The sequence below is a fragment of the Pteropus vampyrus genome, unplaced genomic scaffold (genome assembly GCF_000151845.1).
Source record: "Pteropus vampyrus isolate Shadow unplaced genomic scaffold, Pvam_2.0 Scaffold745, whole genome shotgun sequence".
NCBI lineage: Eukaryota > Metazoa > Chordata > Mammalia > Chiroptera > Pteropodidae > Pteropus > Pteropus vampyrus.
In genome coordinates, this window is record NW_011889526.1 from 341,523 (window position 1) to 363,228 (window position 21,706).

At 54.2% G+C, this 21,706-nt stretch overlaps 3 protein-coding genes across 4 annotated transcripts; 2 read left to right on the forward strand and 1 right to left on the reverse strand.

The window, feature by feature from the left end:
- The first annotated feature begins 6 nt into the window (after positions 1-6).
- NDUFA3 (NADH:ubiquinone oxidoreductase subunit A3) lies at positions 7-2,386 on the forward strand. The gene is made up of 4 exons (XM_011385642.2): positions 7-20; positions 213-287; positions 1,646-1,723; positions 2,234-2,386. Exons 1-4 carry the CDS (start codon positions 11-13, stop codon positions 2,323-2,325), a joined length of 255 nt encoding a protein of 84 aa, XP_011383944.1. The 5' UTR covers positions 7-10; the 3' UTR covers positions 2,326-2,386.
- A 50-nt stretch (positions 2,387-2,436) lies between these two features.
- On the reverse strand, positions 2,437-8,097 carry TFPT (TCF3 fusion partner). The gene is made up of 6 exons (XM_011385645.2): positions 7,920-8,097; positions 7,323-7,581; positions 4,718-4,788; positions 3,246-3,315; positions 2,943-3,158; positions 2,437-2,595 (listed from the first exon to the last, which is right to left on the reverse strand). The coding sequence occupies exons 1-6, from the start codon at positions 7,940-7,942 to the stop codon at positions 2,476-2,478; spliced, it is 759 nt and encodes a 252-aa protein (XP_011383947.1). The 5' UTR covers positions 7,943-8,097; the 3' UTR covers positions 2,437-2,475.
- Positions 8,098-8,311: 214 nt separating this feature from the next.
- On the forward strand, positions 8,312-21,278 carry PRPF31 (pre-mRNA processing factor 31). Of its 2 annotated transcripts, none has more exons than XM_011385643.2 (14): positions 8,312-8,471; positions 10,860-11,044; positions 11,143-11,203; positions 13,090-13,173; positions 13,715-13,812; positions 14,661-14,767; positions 15,491-15,660; positions 17,255-17,412; positions 18,550-18,639; positions 19,480-19,607; positions 19,701-19,773; positions 20,443-20,571; positions 20,656-20,754; positions 20,878-21,278. In XM_011385643.2, the coding sequence occupies exons 2-14, from the start codon at positions 10,868-10,870 to the stop codon at positions 21,001-21,003; spliced, it is 1,500 nt and encodes a 499-aa protein (XP_011383945.1). In that variant the 5' UTR covers positions 8,312-8,471; positions 10,860-10,867; the 3' UTR covers positions 21,004-21,278. The 2 variants fall into 2 exon arrangements, with proteins under 2 accessions (XP_011383945.1, XP_011383946.1); XM_011385644.2 differs by lacking the exon at positions 8,312-8,471 and adding an exon at positions 10,220-10,333.
- The last annotated feature ends 428 nt before the right edge of the window (positions 21,279-21,706 follow it).

Sequence of the window (21,706 nt, forward strand, 5' to 3'; positions counted from 1 at the left end):
CTCGACCAAGATGGCCGGGAGTAAGTGTGGGTACCGTCGGCGCGCAAGGAGCAGGCGAACCCCGGGCGGGGCGGGGCGGGGGTAGGGCGCTGAGGAGTCTCCGTGGAGGCGGTGGGGTCACAAAAGGGTTCCTCCAGGGCAGGGGTGGCGGGAGGTTAGAGGTCACCGGGAGCACCCCCTGCAGGGGTGACCTTTCCCGCCCACCCCTCCAGGACTCGCCGCCTTCTTCAGGAATGCCTGGGCCAAGGAGCCGGTGCTGGTCGCGTCGTTCACCATCGGGGGCCTCGGTGCGTGAGCGCGAACGTGCATCACTCCAACCGGCGTCCCATCTTTACCTCCCCCACCCGCCCCAAAGGTCCCATCGCCCCCCACTAGCGTTCCGCCTTGTACTCCAAGGTCCTCTCTTTGTCTTCACCGTTCTGTGACCCCACCAGTGTGTCAGCACCCTCACGACGTCCCCTTGCCTACCGCCTCCCTAATATTATGACCCTTTCACCACCCCCACCCCATACACACCCACCGAAGAGGTCCATAATCCCCCAAGAAAAGATTCTGAACCCTGGCTGTGCATTAAAAGCACCTGAGCCCTAAAGTAACAATAATAACAATAATGTCCGATTCCTACCCCCTTTCACCATCACGCTCCAACAGAGTTGAGCTGGGTGCGGTAGGCGTGGGGTTGAGGAATTCAGTACCTTGTGAAAATGTCCCAGTGATTCTAACTGTACTGCTCTCTTGAACCTTTGCTCTAGAACAGGGTTACTCATACTTGAATGTGCACTGGGGCCACTTGGGGGGGTGGAGATAGTGCTTGTTAAAATGCAGGCACTTACTCAGTAGGGCTGGGGTGGGGCCAAGTTCCCAGGTCTTGTCAATGTCGCTGGTCTGCAGACCACGCACTGGGCAAGGTTCTTAGAGCACAGTTGTCCCATACAGCAGCCATGGGCCACAGTGGGCACCAAGCACTTAGAAAGGGGTCCATAATGAATCGAAGTGGCACATGCTACGCTCGTGTAAAGTACACGCTGTCGGATTGAAGAGACTGTTGCTATACTGAAATGATGTTTGGGATGTACCAGATTAAATATAGTTTTTAAATTAATTTGTATGTTTTAACTGTAAGGCGGCTATAAGAAAACGTAAAATTACATGTGTAGCTCATATTTCTATCAGTGCCAGCTTAGAACATTCCTTTATGTGTCCTACCGCACTCCCCAGACTCCAGGCTTCCACCCTAAATGGACTGTGGTTTCTTGGAGATGGTTCCTTCTATAACCCCTCCCCCTCAGTTTATAACATTTCATGAATCCTCAAACATTCCCAAGACTCGCTCCCCACCTAGTGTGCTCCATGAGCACCTCTACCCTCAGATGTACTCATCCTATGACCACCCCTACTTCCCTCCTATGTGCTCTCTCGGTTTCACCTATTTGAAAGTGCTTGGCTCCCAGCCCCACCTCCAAAAAGTGGTAAAACCTTTTGAGGAATGGGGATCCTAGTGCCAAGGGGCCTCCTGGAGGTGCTGTACCTCCTGCCCCCCATGCACTTGACTCCCCCCCTTTGCTAAAGTTCAGCTTCAGCCCCTTCTCATCCTTCCCCTCCCATAGCCACCTTCTCTAGGCCTCACCCCTCTGTCTCTCCACAGCTATAATTCTGCCCTCTATAAGCCCGTACACCAAGTACGCCACCATGATCAACCAGGTCACACCCTACAACTACCCAGGTGAGTGGCCAAGGCAGGGGCTGCAGGGACCTCCCCATTTTAGGTAGGAATAGAAGGCTGGTCTTTCCTCAGTAGGGAGCTGAGATACTGCAGGGCTGGCTGGACTTTTTCTTTTTTTGTGTCATATAATTCACATGCCGTAAAATTCACTTCCTGTCCATTTTTGTACTTTGTCTTGTGGTTCCAGATTTCTCTCCCTCTGGATTCCCACCTCTGTTGCTTTCTGGATTTTTGTCTTTCTGGTTCTCGACCTCCAGGTTTCCAACCTCTGTTCCTTACCTGTTGTATCTTTCTCTGTCTCCTTTCTGTGTCACCCTCTCTCCCTCTGGTTTCCCAAGTCTCTGGATCTCTGTATGTCCCTGGTTGTCTGTCTGATTCTCTGGCTCTCACTGTCCTGTCTTCTCTCCTCGCTGGGGTCCCACTTCCCTTTGAATGTAAACTGACAGACCAGGCCCTCTCTGCGGGTCCCTGGAGATCACTGGTCTCAGTGGCCCCCCTTTTGTCCCACAGTGCCCGTCCGAGATGATGGGAACATGCCTGACGTGCCCAGCCACCCCCAAGACCCCCAGGGCCCAAGCCTGGAGTGGCTGAAGAAACTGTGAGCCCCTCCACTGATGGAGGAGGCCCCACCCCTAGGGCCCCCAATAAAAATGTGAACACAGACTCCTGAATTTGAGTGTGTGTGTGATGAAAGGTGGAAACAGCAGACAGTGGCCAGGGCAAGTATGGGGTCAGTTTATTGGGGGGGGGTGTCAATCAAAGGGGGGACTGGCTAGGGTCGGGTAGGGCAGCAGTTTGTCTGGCCCCCGAGAAACCCAACTCGAGTCCAGGGCCTCATCTGTTTCGAAGCCAAAGTCTTCCTCGACCTTAATCTAGGAAGAGAAGAGCAAGCTGTGAGTGGCCCTGGGATCTAGACGAGGCCCTCAGGTCCCACATTCTTGCTCTTCAGGCCAGACCGCCTCCTGGTTGTGCCTCGGAGAGTCCCAGTGTTCCCAGGGCCATGTAGTCTCCAGTTTCCCCTGGCCTCACCAACCTCTCCCTTCCTTCCTCTTTCCCCATAGCCACCTCTCCGCATCTTCCTCCTTCCTTTCCACCCAAGCCTTCCTGGCTTTTTCCAACTCCTCCTTCCCTGCCCCACCCTGACCCTCTCCAACCCTTCCTGTGTCACCTCCTTTCTCCAGCTTTCCCAGCCTGGCCCCCTGCAAAGCCAGCTTCCCACCTGCACAGGGGCCAGTTCTGGAGTCAGCGTGACTCCTCTCCGTCCTTCCCGGGGCGCTCGCCGCCTCTTCCGCCCACTAGGCCCCTCGCCAGGGGCTGGGCTGCTGGGTTCTGGGGGTGCCGGTGTCCTTCTGGGTGGGGATAGCCCTTCTTTCTCTGGAGGCTCGTTCTCGGCATTGCCTGGGGTAGGGGCATCTGTGCCCTGGCTGCCCTCATCCTGGCAGGGAGACGGGACGCAGGTAAAGGCTGCATCCTGGACTCCCGGCTCCCTCAGCCCCCCCAGACCCCAGGAGCCCACACTCACCTCCAGTACAATGGTGAACTGGCTGGTGCGGTAGTCATCGCCGTAGGAGTCCAGCACTCTCATGAGGAACCTAAGCCCAGGGAGAAGCCACCAGGGGACACCTATATCCTCTGGGGGTTGGGGAAAGGGTACCTGACAGCCCAGTTCTGACTCCCTCTGAAGCCAGAGTGTCCTCAACCCAGAAGGCTGAGCTCTGGGGTCTGAGAGACCTGGTGCCAAGGACCTGACCAGCCAGTGGGACTCTGGCCAAGAGAAGGTCACCTCTGCACCTCAGTTTCATGTTCTGTCAACAGGAAATGACAACCCAACGGGGCAGGCTGCCTGAGAGTGACACTACAAACCAGTGGATGTGGTCCCTGAAGCTCTCAGTGGGACATCCGTGTAGTACAGGTTCAAATGCAAGTCACTTTAATTGGTAACTACACGTGACCTGTGCAGAACACTGCCGTGACTTTGTATCTTCTCCAGCCGCCTTTTCTCTCTTTGCTTCCACAAGCTTTTTGGTTTCTTTTTTTTAAGTTCCAATCAATTGAATGCTACCTGGGAGCCAGCAAATCACAACAGGTTGGAAAGAGGATGGATGGTACCTGATTGGAACTTAAAAAGGACGGTGGGGGCGGCGGAAGGAAAAGCAAGTGCAAAGGCCCTGAGGTGGGCGTGTGTCTGGTGGACGATGAGGCTGGTGTGATGGGCCATGTGATATGGGGCCTGGCTAGCTATCGTAAGATATTAACTGAGTCACATGGGACCCCAGTACGGTTTTGAGCAGAGGAGCGACTTGGCCAGTCTTACATTTCATTTTGTTCATTTTTTTTGCTTTTGAAAAAATCTTTTTTTTTAATGGTGAGAAGGGATACATAATATTTACTGACTTAACCATTTTTAAATGTACAGTGCAGTGGAATTAAGTATGTTCCCGTCGTCGTGCAACCATCACCACCATCTCCTGAACTTTCTTAATTTTTCCAAAGTGAACTTCTGTCCCTAGTAAACAGCTCCCCACTCTCCTCCCCCAGCATCCACCATCCTCCTTTCTGTCCCTACAATTTGACTAAGTGCCTCACTGTGGAGCCCTTCAGCCCTTCAGCCCCAGAGCTCCCCACCCCGCTTTGTGTTACCGGAGGTGGGAGGCTCTGAGCTGAGCTCACCCCCTGTGCACTCTGTTTTGCCCCTCTGCAACCTTGTGGCATTGGTGTGAATTTGGTGTTACCCTCAGTTGACAGGAAACAGAGAAGTGGTGTTGCTTGCTCAGAGTCGCACAGTGAAACACTGATTGAAATTAAGCCTTGTCAAGGCTTGTGCTCCATTTGCTGCACTCCACTCAAAGGGAGCACACCTCCCTGCTGGCCTCAGGGCCCTCACCACCACACCACACCCACCGCCCCACCCTCTCCAACCTGGCTTCCTTCTGGCCCCAGATGGGGAAGGTGGTGGAGAAATGGAGAGAGGCACGCGGGCGTGCAAGGGGTTACCTCCGCTCCTGCTGGAGTCTCCGCGTTATCCTCTGTACCTGGTGCAGCCTGTTTAGGACTCGTTCATTCACCTGCAGGGGGTGGGAGAGCACAGGCCAGCTGGACCCTGTTTGTCGCCCCCAGACCACCCACTAAATTGAAACTCCCACGCCAGAATCCCGCCTGCCATCCACTCTCCTCAGCTCCATTTTCCTCACGACCTTCACCATCACCATACATCCCATCCTGGTACTGAGTGTGCCCACTCACACACCAGAACACAAGTGCCAAAGGATGAGGATTTGTGCCTGTGTCCATAGAGCTTCTGGCAGAGCCTGGTGGAGTGGGTCCTCTGTAGATATTTGCAGAACGAATGACTTCACATAGTGGTAGTGTTGGAAGATACCAAGATAGCAGATTAGTGTGCTGGACACTAAGGAAGGAGGCGCTAGTGAGGGCGTCAGAGAAGAAGAGTGAGCCAAGACCCAAATGATGACAAGGAGACAAATAAGTCATGGGCCAGGAAGGATTCCAGGCTCAGAGAACAGCCACTGCACAGTTTCCGAGGCCCTAGCCTAGACACGGAGGGAGAGGGATGTGACGAAACCAAATAGAATACAGTGGCAAGAGTGGGCCTGGGTTCAAATCTGGACTCTGCTGCTGCTCAGCTATGTGAGCTTGGGCAAATTACTTAATCTCTCTGAGCCTTGGTGTCTGCATGTCTAAGATTAGAACAGTTAACAGAAGCTCTTCCTGGGGGAGGTGGGCTAAGAGCACAGGCTCAGATGCCAGCCAGCTCCTTTGAGCAAATGATTGAGTGAGCCCCCTTGGGCCCCGCATCTACCTGTCCAATAGGTGGAGAGGCAAGGCTGGAAGAGATGTCCTGTCTAAGCAGGGCAACCCCTCAGCAGGCCTGGCACTCAGTGCCCATAGGTGAGCAGTCACCTAATGGCACCACCTTTGCACTAAAAACCCCATGAACACAGAGTGCCAGGTATGAAATACTCTTAATGTGGGTGGAGAGAAGGATTCACATGAGAAGTCAAGACACGGGATGAAAAGGGGAGCAGAGAGGAGAAGGGTGAGGAGAGAAAAGCGGAGTGGTCGGAGGGATGGGGTAGCTGATGGAGGGCTGGAGGCAAGACCATCTGGTGAAAAGAAGCTAGTGTCTGGCTTAAATAGTATTAGATCTGAATGACCTCCACGTCATCTATTTTACATCCATCCATACCCACACACATACACATATGCATAAAACTAAGTTACAAGTAACACTGCCATGGACATCCTGGTGGATGTCCCTATTCCTGCAGGGCACATCTGGAGGACGGAAGACTTGAATTGCTGGCCACAGGGTGCGTGGAGGCTCAGGACTAGAATACCTGGAGCCAGCCCTGCTCCACACACCTCCATGGCTCCCAATTCCCACAGCCTAGCATTAAGGCCATTACCCCCAGGCCTCGCCAACATTCACTATCCAATCATGCTCCTCTCGTCCTGAGTAAGCCCTGTGCTGCCTAGAGTCTGCATGCACTTTCCCTTCTGTCAGCCTGACTGCTGAGACAGACATCACTTCCTCAGTCTCTAACTCACCCCTCCTCTCCATCTCCTTGACTCCTGCCTCAGCTCAGGCTGCATTCTCTCCTACCTGGACCACCAGTATTCCCCTTCCAGAACCCCCAAGACCATTGTGATGCATTGAATGCTGTCCCCCAAAAGAGGTGTGTTGGAGTCCTAACTCCCAGGACCTCAGAATGTGACCTTATTCAGATACAGGGTCTTCACAGAGGTGAACGAGTTAAATGAGGTCATTAGTGGACACTAATCCAACGACACGAATCCTTATAAAAGGAAATGAGAGACACAGAACACCAAAGACCGCCTGCAAACCGCCAGAAACTGGGAGAGAGGCACGCAGCAGATTCCCCGCCCCCGCGCCCTCAGAAGGCCCAACCCTGTGGTCATCCGGCCTCGGACTTCCAGCCTCTGGTTGGCAGTACACATCTGTTACTTAGCCACTCGGTTTGTGGTGCTTGCTTACAGCAGCCCTAGCAAATGAATACAACCAAGTTCAGAGTCTTCCAAACATACAGATCTGGCCTTGGTCCCTTTTGTTTGAAACCTTTCATTAGTTCCCTCTCACTGCAAAAGAAATCCAAATTTCACGTGCTGGCGTTTGTGGCCATTGAAGATTTCTGCCCTACCTACTGCTCATCAAAGAGGCTAGTCCAGTGATTCAGCCAAGGGAACCTGAGTCTGGGGCAGAGGCCATGAGGATGGACAGGAGAAGGATCCAGGGAGATACAAGAAGCAAAATGGACAGGAGAGAGAAGTGACTGATGTCAGGAGACCTGAAGAACGTGAGCTCTGACTTGTGCTGGGTGGGGAGCAGGACAGGAGCCTGGGAGGCATCAGCGAGCTGATCTGGGCGGGCAGGGAAGTTCCTAGAGAACACAGCTCTGCCTCGCACAGTGCCTGTCTCATAACAGGTACGGAATCAATGAATAATGAATGAATGATGCATTCAGCGAGGCAAAAAAACGCTGGGCATGTGGACAGGCAGAAACTGGGAGGGGGAGGTAATTTAGGCTAGAGGACTCCGAAACGGGAATCCGCACTCACCTACCTGCTCGATCTCCCGGCAGCGCCGACCTAGCGCCTGGTACTTCCTGCGATTTAGTTCCCGCTGGCGCCGCCGCCGGCCCCGAGCTGCCTCTTCCTCTTCATCTCGCTCTCGGAGCCCCGAGCCTCCCAGACCCCCAGACACGAACTCCACTTCTGTCTCAAGCTCGCTCTCCAGGATATGACCACCGAACAGCGGAGGCAGCGCCAGCTCCGAGCCTGGCGGCGCTGAGAACTCTTCAAAGCCCACGGCTGCCATGGTCCTGTAGGGTCAGGGTGCTCAGGAACCTTGAACGCCTGGCCCCCAGGCCCTCCTTCCTCAGACACAGGGGTCCAGGCCCCCATACCCTTCCGGAGGATCCAGGTAAGTTCAAGGCCCCAACTTCTCACTGAGACCCAGGAGTCCAAGCCTCGAACCTCTGGACCCCCGCCTCTTCCCCGAGGATGCTCGAGTACAGACCCCAGTCCCTAAAACAGTTCTAAGTCAAAGCAGTTGCATGAACTACAATCCCCATCAGCCCCCAGGGTAAAGCGCGGACGGTTGCATGTTATGCAGCCGCAATGTCTTTTGGGATTGATAATCTTCCCCCAAACCTCTTACCCCTCTCTCTGCTCCAGTTCCATCTCTCTCCGGCTCCCGAAGCCCTGGCCTCGAAACTTACTCGCAAACCTATAGGTTAAGTCGTTTGCGAAACTACCCGTCCCACCAGGCTTCACGACCAAGCATCCGGGACTCCGCCGCTACGCCTCCTGGGATTGTAGTTCCTTATCTCCGACCTCGCCTCCGCCTCCCCCACGCCCCAGACCAGCTGAAAGTCTAACGTCGCCACCAGTCGTCTGAGTTGCCCTCGTCTTTATTCTTGTGTCGATATCCTGTCGTTCGACTACGGCGAGTTGCCGTTTCGCAGGCTTAGTCCTCGGCGGCGCCCGTGGGCCAGTGGAGCCCCCTCTCCCCGCCCTTGTTCACCCCTTCTCCTCCCGGGGCGGGTGCTAATAAAGTTGTTGTTCTAAACACGGTTCGGAAGGACCTGGGGCGGGGACCAATCAGAGCGTAGCTTTGCCTTCGCAGCGGCACAAGGGTGCGACGTCATCAGTGAGCGTCGCCCTCTGTTGGAAATTGATTTCCTAGAAACCGTTGTGCAGAAGGGAAGCGGTGAGTGAGATGGAGACGAGAGGAGCGCGGCGGGTTGGGGGGACTGGATTCCTATGCCTAGGGGATGGACGTGTGTGAGGCGGACATTACTAGATTTATGACCCAAAGGTCACATATGTTCGTACAGTGTTAGCGCTCTGGGGATATGGCAAAAGCAAAAATGTTTCCCGCCTTCTTAGAACGCTTTGCTTGGGCAGCCTTAACTAATTAAATAACAAGTGTGTGAAGCGCCATAGGGTACCCACAGAGCGGACGGGGTATGTCACCAAGAGTGGGGTGCGTGGGCCAGGGAACTTGAATATAAGATGAGAACTGAAGGCTGAGGAGGGGCTGGGCCAGTAAGAAGTGAGGGGAAGAAGTTGGTAAGCTCGGGAAATGTGAGGAGAACTCGTAGGCAAGAGGGATAGTGGCAGAGGTTGGCTGGAATGAAGCGAGGTCGTTGTACCTCCTCTGTACCAGGTGTTGCGTGGGGCTATTGAGCAGTAAACAAAACGGGCGCAGTCCCTCTTACAGAAATTTTGGCTCAATGAGGAAGATGGGCATTCAACAATTTGTTAGAAATTTAGAGACCCTTAAGTGTTGAGGCCAACTAAGGGGCTCATAGATGTATAACAGCGGGATCAGGTCAGAAAAATAATGTTTATGCCCCTGCCAGAGGGATGAAGGAGGATGAGAAATGGATATATTCAGACCTGGAGAAAGGAGAGCATAATGCAGTGGATATAAGGATTAAATTAAATTGTTCATTTACGAAATATTTCTTGAATGCCTACTGTGTGCTGGACATTCTGCTGGACAGTGGGGATATAGCAGTGAACAGACAAATGTGGTCTTAGATATGCTTACAGTTTATGGGAGAAAAGAGAATATGAAGAAACACGAGTCATATACAGGGAGAGAGTTTAGTTCTATAAAGAAAAGTTTTTCTTAGAGGAGGTGAGCGAGGGGAGTTTTGGAGAAAAGCTTATGTGAGGTTATACAGGGGCATTTACAAGGAAAAGCTGTGTCTGTTTAGGAGAAGTGAGTATAAAGGAGACATTATGTCTTAGGAAGAGAGGAGGATATGAGGGGAGACTGACCTCACAATAGAGACAGCTGGACATTCAGGGGTCTCAAACTGGCAACTCAAGGGCCAAACCCATCTTGTAATTTGTTTGGTTTGGCCTGTGCCATGGTGGTTTTTTGTTTGTTTTTGATTTAAATTATACATTTAAGTAGTAAAAAGAAACTTCAAACTGAGAGATTCCACAAAAAGATACTGAATTTCTTACTTCTTTTGAAAAAATTCTAGAAAACCTGGCAACATGGAGCCCCCATTCCCACTGGCAAAGCGTGTCTGAAGTCAAGCAGCTCACCTATAGATGGGGCATGAGTTCTCTGATTCCCCAGGCTCCACTCTTTCCTACTGCCCAAGCCCTAGCCTGCTTCACTCAAGTCACTCACTCAGCCTTTGACATTGAAGTTTGCAGTCTCTGTTTTTATACTTTAGTTGGGCAGTGCAGAAGGGGAGGGACTAAGGAAAGGGGTTTGATTTATGGAGAGAAGAAAAGGACAGAGATAAGGAAAGGTTGCTTGTTTAAAAAAAAAAAAATGCCATGGGAGAACAGACTGGTGGGGATCGTACCATGTAGAGCAGGAGCTCCCAATCCCCGGGCCGCAGACCAGTACTGGTCTGTGGCCTGTTAGGAACCAGGCTGCACAGCAGGTGAGCAGCGGGCAAGCAAGCTCAGCTTCATCTGTATTTGCAGCCGCTCCCCAGCACTAGCATCACCACCTCAGCTCCACCTCAGATTATCAGGCATTAGATTCTCACAGGAGCATCAGTCTCTGGCCCCAAAAAGGTTCGGGACTGCTTATGTAGAGTAAGTAGCACTTCCCAATTTTTCTCTCTTCTTGGGAGTCTCAGAAAATACTGACGTTGGTATAGCAGCTGGGATAGATTGGGCAGAGCAGGGAGAGAATATGAGGCCCTGGTTGCTGAGGAGACCAGTATATAGGAACTCTGTCACCCATTTGGGGCCAAGAATTGGAAGTGAGAGAGGCTCTTATAGAAAAAAATGAGAAGTTGCATTTAATCAAGGAGAGTTGTGTATTTTAATCCTTGATGAGGTGGTGGCGTGTGGGGTGTGCTCTGTCTTGTCCAGTGAAGTGAGTATGAGAGGATAAGTGGTGTGAGTTACAGCCGGCGGTCATCTGGGTTCCGGGAGGTTTGTTCGTAGGTTAGTGCAGTGGATATTGAGCACCTACTACGTGCCAGGCACAGAGAACAATACAAATGAAAACAGCTGTCCTTGTGGGGACTGCATGCTAGTGGGGTTGAGGAGGAAAGACCAGGGCTTTTGGGGCGGGGGGCCTCTCGGTGATGAGGGGACCCTGCTCTCCCCACAGGCCTCGGGATGTCTCTGGCAGACGAGCTTCTGGCTGATCTCGAGGAGGCAGCAGAAGAGGAGGAGGGAGGAAGCTATGGGGAGGAAGAAGAAGAGCCGGCCATAGAGGACGTGCAGGAGGAAACACAGCTGGATCTTTCCGGAGACTCAGTCAAGAGCATCGCCAAGTTGTGGGACAGCAAGATGGTGAGTGAGCAGTGAATGAAAGCTCCCAGGAGGAATGGGCAGGATAGTGGGTCTCCTCGCACAGTCCTGGATTGTGACTCTCCTCTTCTGCCCGACAGTTTGCTGAAATCATGATGAAGATTGAGGAGTACATCAGCAAGCAAGCTAAGGCCTCAGAAGGTGCCTTTCCCCACTCACCCTGACTCACCCAACTGGGCTCCCTTTTGCTGCTTCTGGCTTTAAAACTTGGGTCCACCTCTGTCTCAGCCTTTTCCAGAGCTCTCTTTTTCTCTTCCATCCCAATCTAGTCCTCTTCTCCCCTACAAAGATCCTGCATCATACAGCCAACAGGCCTTTGTTCTCACTCTGCTGAGCATGCGCCTGGGCCTCCTCTCTAGGGTTCCCAAACTTAAGTGGGTCACATGACTAGTTACAGGGGCTTCGCCTCATCTATAAACCACTTGTTTTATTTATCTCATGTTTTCTTTAAATTAACATACTTTTCCCTTAAGTTTATCTTAGAAGGAGAGTTGCTGCTCCTGTGACTAGAAGGTGGTGCCATTTGGTAAATGGGGAGTAACCATAAACGTACATGGTCATTAAAGCATCATTCCCAACTTTGGGGAGCATGGGGTATCTCTCAACTCTCAGACCTGCTCACAGAGGCTGACCTGTATAACCCCGTCTTCTTGTCGAGGGCCTTCATGGAATTTGGTGGCAGCGGGAAGCCACAGGAGGTTGTTGGGCACTGGGGAGGTGTAGTCAGAGCAGAGTCTAAGGGAGACTCACTATGCCCTTCCTTTCTGTGAGGTTTTCCTGAGGCCCTTGGGGTGAGCAGACAGGCAGGTGCCTGACAGCTATTGGCAGGTTGTGCCTGCTGTGAGAGACCGCGATGGGGATACTCTGGAGCTGCAGGAGGGGCAGGTGGCCCTGTCCTAGGGGTCAGAACTAGTACCTGGATTGGACCTTGAAGCATGAATGTGCATGCCAGGCCAATAGTGGGGGACGTGTGCAGAGCCTCGGATGTGGCAGAGGGACAGGGGAGGCTGAAGAAGCTGCCAGATCCCTGTGGGGTTTCAAATGCCAGGCTGAGAGCTTCTTGATCCAGAGAGCCATGGGGAGCCATGAAGGTGCCGTTTCTGATGTCGGGCCAGGCTCAAGGATAAAGTCAGACCCCATCACACTGTTGTCTGGTGGGAGGCAGACATAAAACGTCTCAAAGGCAGGCAGCGATCATGTCTAACAGATGTGGCAGGAGCGCTGCCAGAGCAGAGGAGACACTCAGCCTCTGAGGGGCGAAGGGAGGCTTCTTGGGTGCTTACTGAGTCTTAAGGACAAAGAGGTGTTTGAGGGCACAGGCTCTGGAGTCAGATGTGAGGCCTGTCATCTGCTGGCTATGTGACATCAGGCTGTGCCTCTCCATTTCTTAATTTAACAGCTACCTTCCTGGGTGGTGTGGATCAATTAAGTTAGAACGATGTCAGCCGCTGCGACTGCTGGTCTTGACACTAATGTTATTACTGCTATTAGAGCCTGGGGAGAGTTCTCCAGAAGCAGGTGTGGGGCAGGGATGTACCAGGAGAGGGAACAGCATGTATGCTAGCCCAGAGGAATGAAGTAGCCCAAGAGTCAGGGCCCTGTAATCAATCCCTATGGCTGGAGTCTGATGAGATGAGCTGGGAGGAGAGAGGCCAGACCTCGGAATCAGTGATGGCGAGTTGGCAGGTGTTGCAGATGTCCTTTGAGTGCTGCTTTGTGCACTGGGGATGCATCCACAGGAAACAGGCATGGTGCTTGTCCTTGCAGGGCCTCAGATATCAGCCTGGAGAGTTTAGCTGTCAGCCCCAGGGGATCCCCAGGAGGGTTTAGTTCTAGGGTGAAATGGGGACGAGTCTAGACTGGCCTGGGGGAGAGACGGGAGGTGCGCAGACACACACACCCTCCCTTGGTTGACTTTTGAGCCCCTCTTGCTCCCCTCCAGCCACATCTGCGGTCTCCCCAGCTGAGGGGCCGGGAGGTATGGCTGCTGGGACACACACCCACCAGGCTCTTTCCCATCCTCACAGTGATGGGACCAGTGGAAGCAGCCCCCGAGTACCGGGTCATTGTGGATGCCAACAACCTGACTGTGGAGATCGAGAACGAGCTGAGTGAGTGTGGAGGAGCAGGCAGAGGTGACCCTACCTGGTGTCCCTGGGTGAGGGACAGGCAGCATCCCCAGCCACCCTCCCTGCTGGCCTTTCCCAGGGTCCTGCCCCCAATTCCCTTCTGTTAGCCTGAATCCAGATTTAGCTGCTGCGACAGTGGCTTAAAGAACAAAGTCATGTATTTCACTCTTCCACACGAACAGTTCAGGCTGGTCTCCTGGAGTAGCAGCTTCTGGTGGCCAGACTTTCTATCTTGTTGATCTGCCACCAGGTGACTGCCTACTTCCAGCCATCATCTCCACATTCCCACCAGCAAAACGGGAGAGAAGAAGAGGGCACAATTCTTTAAGGGGGTGACCTGGAAGTCACACATGTCACTTATAGACCAGAACTAACTCGTGAGGGAGCCAGGAAATGGGCCTTTGTGCTGGGTGTCTGCCTGACCAGCTAAAGTTCGGGTTTGCTTAGAAGGGGAACTGGAGGTGGGGGACAGCCAGCAGAGTCTGTCCCCTCATCAGACACCTCCCATCCCTGTCTACCTCAGACATCATCCATAAGTTTATCCGAGATAAATACTCGAAGCGGTTTCCTGAACTGGAGTCACTGGTCCCCAATGCTCTGGATTACATCCGCACAGTCAAAGTGAGTGAGGGAGTGGGGCTTGGGGAATTGAGGCTCTTCAACCCCACGTGAGAAAGGGAGGCAGGGCCTGCTCTTGGACCCCATCTAATGGAAAGGCTCCTCGAACTCTACCTGTGGCCTGAGATGGGAGGGGACAGGAAGCAGATGAGCGAACTGGGGGGAGTGACCTTGGAGGCCCCAACTGCCTCCCTGTCCCTTGGTCCGGAAATGCTGAGAGGGGTGACCTGTGTCCCAGCTGCCTAGTGTGGGAGAGATAGAGCCTGGAAAGGACGTCCTCCCTCTCCTTCCCTGGAGGGGGGAGCTTGGGGGTGCCCCACTGCCCCCACCCCAGCCAGCAATTTCCAAGCTGTGGTCAGAGCAGGTGCAGTTTGAGTAAAGACCCGAAAACTGGCAGAGGGGTGGCTGGGCAGAGGTCTGGGGAAGAAGCGATAATTGCCAAGACTCCAAGTGGGGAGGTGAAGTTGAAGGATCAGGTCACATCTGACCTCTGAGCCCGGGGAGGGTCAGATACAAGTGAAGGACACCAGTGAGGAGGCTCCCGCTTGTCCGAGAGAAGGTGAGGACAGTGGCAAGACAGGGAGCTGTGGGATCAGATGTGCTCCACATTGACCAGGCAGTGGGTCCTCCCTGTGGCCAGTTGCTCTGGTCTGTCTAGATCAGGCAGCACAGGATGGCAGTGACGACACTTGGGCAGTGTTGTTCTCAGAGCTGGTAGAGCAGGAGCGCCCTACATACAGACTCCGACTTTCCCAGCATCCCCACAAGGGACCTGAGTCGGTGCAGGAGCAGAGAGGTTTAGAGCCTTTCCGAGGCTCTGTGCCTCCCCGTCACTGCCTTGTCGCCCACAGGAGCTGGGTAACAGCCTGGACAAGTGCAAGAACAATGAGAACCTGCAGCAGATCCTGACCAATGCCACCATCATGGTTGTCAGCGTCACCGCCTCCACCACCCAGGGGTACGTACCCAGTGAGGAGAAGGCCCTCTGGCCAGCCTCAGCCCTAGCTAACAACAGATGATGATCTTGGGGTCCCAGTGGCACAGGTGTCAGTCTCCAGAGAACAGTTCATTTCAGTTATTCATGTGTTAACTGGTGGCTCCTGCAAGCCAGGCACTGAGCTGGACTGTGGGGTCCCCTGTCAGTGAAGAGCCAGCCTCCCTCTGCAGGAGCTTGTAGTCTTGGGGGGGTGAAGCAGAGGTGAGCCCATCATCAGAAGTGAAGGCAGGGACTTTGTCTTGGCTACCTCATTTTCTGTGCTGTGCCTGAGGGAAGGAACCGTCTTTAAACCCCCAGTAGAGTCCTGTGGGATGGAGACCTCCCAAGGATTGTCATCTTGTTCATTGAACAAATGTGACAGAGGGCTGGGCACTGCCCTGAGGATAGGTTACAGAACTTAGCAAAGAAGAGTGGCCTTGCCCTCTCAGCAATCTTGTCTGGGTGGACCAAGGTGCTTCCACAGGTCAAAGACCAAAGAGCTAGTGTTGGCCTCAGGCAGTGACTGAGCTCTCTAGCCGTTCAAGTGGGCCCCCAGCTTGTCACTGCCGAGGAGTAATTGTCCTGAAGCTGCACACATGTACACACATGTGTGCACACAGCTGGGAGGACGGGGTCCCACACCAGGCAGGTGGGAAACCAGGGGGGCCAGGGTTCATCTCAGCCACTTTCCACCTTCCCTTGCAGGCAGCAGCTGTCAGAAGAAGAGCTGGAGCGGCTGGAAGAGGCCTGTGACATGGCACTGGAGCTGAATGCCTCTAAGCACCGTATCTATGAGTATGTGGAGTCTCGCATGTCCTTCATCGCACCCAACCTTTCCATCATCATCGGGGCGTCCACAGCCGCCAAGATCATGGGTGAGCTCTGGGGCCAGGCAGGAGGGCCTCTGTGTTCTCCACAAGATGGGGATGCTGGTCCTGGCAGTGTGTCAAGACAGAAGGGTGGGTCCCTTCCCTGGAGCTCTCTGCTGTCCAGAGCGCCCACCCCCTCGGGTTCCTGGCACGTCCCCCTGAGAAACACTTGGAGGGGAATTTGGTAGGCAGCTGTGTGAGTTGGCTCGGGCTACTGACACAGTGTCACAGACGCGGCAGCCTCAACAACTAAGATTTATTATCTCCCCGTCCTGGAGGCATCGCCAGGGCTGGTTTGTCCTGGGGCCTCTATCCTTGTCTTGCAGATGGCCATCCCCACCCTGTATCTTCATGCGATTATCCCTTTGTGTGTGTCTGTCCTAATCTCATATAAGGACACCAGTCACATTGGACCAGGACTCATCTTATGATCACCTTAATCACCCATATAAAGGCCCCATCTCCAGATACATGCAGTCCCACTCTGAAGTCCTGGGGGATGAGGACGCCAACATATGACATTTGGGAGCCACAGTTGAGGCCCTAGCAGCCACCTTGGGGGCATGTATTTGCAGAGTCGTGGGTAGAAGGAAACAGTGGTTGCAGGCAGGATATACTCAACATGGATCTTGCTTTCCCTTCATCGACCTCACATCCTTGGTTAGGAGACTTTACCTGCCCCAGTTTCCCCAGCAGTATGTTGTTTCTTATGGCAGCAGCAATAAATGACAACAAACCAAGTGGCTTAAACAACACGATTTGTCACCTCAGGGTTCTGGAGATCAGGTCTACCACAGGCCTCGCTGGGCTGACCAGGTGTGGGCAGGACCGCGCTCCTCTGGGGGCCCGGGGAGGGTCTGTGTCCCTGCCTTTCCAGCTTCCAGAGGCACCTGCGTCTCCTGGCTCGTGCCCCCCCACCACCACCACCACGGTCCGTCTTCAAGGTCTCTAATCTGACCCTGGCTCCACCTTTTTCTTCCACTTCTAAGGATCCTGTGGTTATGTAGAACCCACACCCCCTGGGGATTCTTCCCATCTCCAGGCCCTTCACTCTGTCTGCCCAGTCCCTTTAGCCATTCAAGGCACTAAAGCTGCAGGTTCTGGGTGTTGTGATGAATGTCTCTGGGGTGGTTCTGCTTCTGTACTGGTCACCACACCTGTTAGAGGCTTGTTTTAAGGATGCATTTGTTTGATGAGACACTTTTCCAAGTCCTTGGAAACACCACATCCAGGTGGAAGTATTTCCCCAGTGCCCTCTCCCCTCCCCACGCCTGCAGACGAGCTCGTGGGAACCCCTAGAGCTGCACACCCAGGCTCTGGGGTTGGTATGCTCCCCAGGGCAGGGTTATGTGGCTTCACAGACTCATGAAACCACAGGTTCCTATTGGGCCACTTGCTTGCTGTGCACCCTCAGGCGAATCACTTGACCTCTCTGAGCCTCCTCGGAATTCCCCTCTAAAATGAGACAGGCCCTCTCTGGCTAGGCCATCCTCTCCAACCAGAAACTCATGTAAAGACACAGCACACGGTGCGCCCCCCCCACCCCCGACAACCGCCCCTGCTTCTTCTGACATCCCCTACACCCTCCTTCCCACCACAGGAGTGGCCGGCGGCCTGACCAACCTCTCCAAGATGCCTGCCTGCAACATCATGCTGCTGGGGGCCCAACGCAAGACACTGTCTGGTTTCTCGTCCACCTCCGTGCTGCCCCACACCGGCTACATCTACCACAGTGACATCGTGCAGTCCCTGCCCCCGGTGAGTGAATGAGCCCCGCTGCCTGCAAAGCCTGAGCAAGCCCCCTGCGCTTCATATGAATGACAGTTGATGACTGGTCAGGAGCTTGGAGGACAGGGTTGCAGGGAGTGTGAGAACAGGGACGCTGGAGCCAATGCACTGTGGTTAGGATTCCTACTATGCAACTTGCCAATTGGATGACCTTGGGTGGGAGGCGTGAGCTCTGTGCCCCTGTCTCTCCATCCATAACATGGGGAGAATGGAATCCACCACCAGCTGTGATGAAGACTCACCTAGGTTAGACCTCACGTCTGATAAGCGACAGAAGCATTAGCTTGTGGGTCCAAGGGTCCCCAAGACCACCCTCCAGTTCAGCGACCCACTAGATGGACTCACAGAACTCACTAGAGCTGACCCACTTGAGGTCACGTCACAGTAAGAGGACAGGAGAATGGCAGCCAGTGCAAGAAAAGCGAGGGGCCAGGCCCAGGAGTGCCGACCTCAGTGTGCAACAGTACACGCGAAATCACCAGCCGGGAGCCCAGCGGGCCTTGGTGTTCAGAGTGGTCATTGAGGCTCAGTTACATAGGGTGGCTGTGCTCCGCCTCCAGGTTGACTGACACCCCATAACCCAGAGACCCGCCCCGCCCTAGTCACAAGTTTACTCTCTGGCCAAGGCCAAACCCTTCAGGGCCAGGCTACCCCTTCACTATACATAGCTTCTGGTAATTTTAGTATTTTTATGATTATTAATTGACAGTCTTGGCTATGGATTTTACACATACCGCCTTGATGTTTCCCAGAACACAGGCCACCTTCCTTTCATGGCACCTAACGTGATTTTTAGTGATACAATGCATGTTTTCTATTTTAATCATAACCTTATTTTTTTTTTTTGGTATTTGATTTGGGACTTTTCATTTGTATGTTTGTCTACGCAGATAGTAAGTTCTTTAAAAGTAGGTTAAAAGGAAACGTTGAGGATGACAATTTGTTACCATCTCACATTATTAATTTGTTAACACCCTACAATGTTACAGTAACACGTGGCACAAGGGTGAAATGTTGCCAGGCCAAAACTGAGCTGGAGGTGGCTGGAGCTTTGAAAACAGCAATCTCATCGACTTGTCACCTTGACTCTGTTTTCCATTCTTCCAGGATCTCCGGCGGAAAGCGGCTCGGCTGGTGGCTGCCAAGTGCACGCTGGCAGCCCGCGTGGACAGTTTCCATGAGAGCACGGAGGGGAAGGTGAGGGACGGGCAGGCGTCTGTCCGGGTGGGTCGGTGGTCTGTCACATGAAAGCCAGTGTCGGGACCTAACACACATGAGCCCTGTCCTAACAGGGCAGAGGTGGGCATGTCTGTCCGTGGCCCCTACCAAAATCAGCTTGCCCTCTGCTGGTGGATCCATTTCCCAATGGTGCTGCTCTAACAAATGACTACAAATTTAGTAGCTTAAATTTATGGTAGCAGGTAAACCTGGTGCATCCAGTGGTGCTGAGTAAATGCTAGGAAGGGAAGTAAAGGGCACTGGACAATGAGGGTAGTTGGCCTCGGCGGGCTCTTCTGAGGAGATGAGGGGCTCACGGACATCTGAATGAAGTGAGCTGGCGAGTGGACACTGAGCGGGCATGCAGGCCCTGGTGCCCAGGCAGACCTGGGTCTGTGTACCTGGGGACTCAGCGTTAGTGGACATGCTGAGAGGGGGCCAATGGGGTCTTTCCTGAAGAAGGGCCCCCAGGGGATTTGTGCAGTGAAGAACAGCAGAGTAGAGGTGACCAACTCCCGGTACCCCCACTTGCTGACCTGGGAGACCGCGGGCGGGAGGTGGGGTGGCCAGGCATCTGCATTAGAGAAGCTGTTGTGACTCAAGTGTTCAAGAGACAGTTTTCCACACAGCACTCAGAGCAGATCCTGGAGGGCAGGGGTCATGGGGAAGCCTAACCTCCAGAGCCAGCAGTGGTGAGGTTCTCAGGGCTGCTGGTACAGGGTGGGCCCCGGAGTGGGCTCCGTGAATGGTCGGAAGGACTGGGAGGCCAGAGCTGGCCACCCCCGGAGCAGCTGCAGCACTTCCCTGTACCCCTCCCAGGTGGGTTATGAACTCAAGGACGAGATTGAGCGCAAGTTTGACAAGTGGCAAGAGCCGCCACCCGTGAAGCAGGTGAAGCCGTTGCCTGCACCCCTTGATGGGCAGCGCAAGAAGCGAGGTGGCCGCAGGTGAGGCCCTGGGAGACTGGTTGAGCAGTGGGGGCGGGTCAGAGGGAGGAGGCTCTGCCATCTGGGCTAACTACCGCGTGCCCCCATCCCCAGGTACCGTAAGATGAAAGAGCGGCTGGGGCTGACAGAGATACGGAAGCAGGCCAACCGCATGAGCTTCGGAGAGGTTGGGCCCCTAACAACTATCGCCATGGGACCCTGGGGTCCCTTCCCCTCTGACCTGCTGCCTTCTATATTCCTCCTTCTCCGTCCTATGGCCCCAACCCGCCCCCATCAAGATCTGGGCACCACCCCAGCCTCCTCCCTGGTCCCCCAGCTCCAGTCTCCCCTCCCTGCCCCAAAGGGGCCTACACAACCCTCAGCACTGGCCCCCTCACCCTGCAGCTCCTCGTCAACCCAGGCTCTTGTCCAGGTACCACAGGCCTTGCCAACTCGTCTCTCCAACTCCCTCCCCATGCCCTGCCTGACACACTATGTGCCTCGCCCCTGCCAGTTTCATTATCCCAACATCTTCCTCCTGGTCCCACATGCACCTGCTCAAGTGCCATTTCATTGGTGAAACCTGTTCTGGTTCTTGACACCACACACACATACAGAGACACAGAGACATACATACACACCACACATACACGGCCCCTCTCACCTGTCAGCTTGGGGAACAGTAACAGGATCCAACTTCTCACAGGCCTCCAGTGGCACCTCAGCAAGGCTCATTGCACTTGGGGCCCAGTAGGTGCCTGAACAGGTGCCCGCAGGACTGGCTGAGTGGGTGGACAGCTGGACTTGTAGCTGATCAAGGAGGGTGACTAACTCCAGGATACCTTCCTCTCCCCAGATTGAGGAGGACGCCTACCAGGAGGATCTGGGCTTCAGCCTGGGTCACCTGGGCAAGTCGGGCAGTGGGCGTGTGCGGCAGACACAGGTGAACGAGGCCACCAAAGCCAGGATCTCCAAGACGCTGCAGGTACAGCCGGGCCCATGTGGGTGGGGTGAAGTGGACCAGGGTGGAACAGCACAGTCTCAGCGGGATCTCCCCTCTCCCGCACAGCGGACCCTGCAGAAGCAGAGTGTGGTATATGGCGGGAAGTCCACCATCCGAGACCGCTCCTCGGGGACCGCCTCCAGTGTGGCCTTCACCCCGCTCCAGGTACACACTGGCTCGCCTACTGGAGTCAGGAGAGCCCCTTCCCCTCCCCAGGCCTCTGTTGCTGTGCCCGCTCACGTGGGCGGGGGCATTGTCAGGAGCCAGGTTGTCTCCCCCGCTGCCTAGGGCCTGGAGATTGTGAACCCACAAGCAGCTGAGAAGAAGGTGGCTGAGGCCAACCAGAAGTATTTCTCCAGCATGGCTGAGTTCCTCAAAGTCAAGGGAGAGAAGAGCGGCATCATGTCTACCTGAAGGGCTGCACCCTGGGCGGCTGCCCACTGAAGGGACACAGAGGCCCTGTGAATCCAAAGGTGTCAGGGCTGGGAAGGTCCTGCAGAGAGAGCCACCCCACCATCAGCTGGTGCTGGGACTGCCCAGGGAGGTACGAGGAAGGCCCGGACCCCAGCACCAAGCTCGCCACCCCATTCAGCGAGTAGAGCCAGTCTTCATGCCTTGTCTTTTTTATTTCAATTGGGAAAGGAGATACTTTTAGAAAAACTGCAATTAAAGGCACATTGTCAGATCTGTCCCTGAGGAGTGATTGTCAAACCCCTGGATGACTGGGAGTCAGCTACCGGATTTGAGAGACAGAACTTGGGCTACCAATCTGGGTGGATTTGGGCCCCGTCAATTCCTGTTGGGGTCCCAGAAGGAGGAGCACCCTCTCAGTCCCTAGATCCCTAGGAAAACCTCAGTCATTTTGACACCCAAGTGATGTGTCCGCAGAAAGGCCCATCTTTCAAGGCAGGCCCACCTAGGTGGTCATGGGCAGGTGACCTCCATTTTCCAAGGCTTCACACTCACCACGAGATGCCCAGAGGCACTGAGCACTGGCTCACTGTGGGGCAGATGACTGCGCCTCTTACTTCCATCCAGTGTTGGCTGGGTGCTCCGCCTGCTGTGCCAAGCCTGACTAGGGGAGAGTGGACTCACTGCTATAAAAGACCCTGCCAGG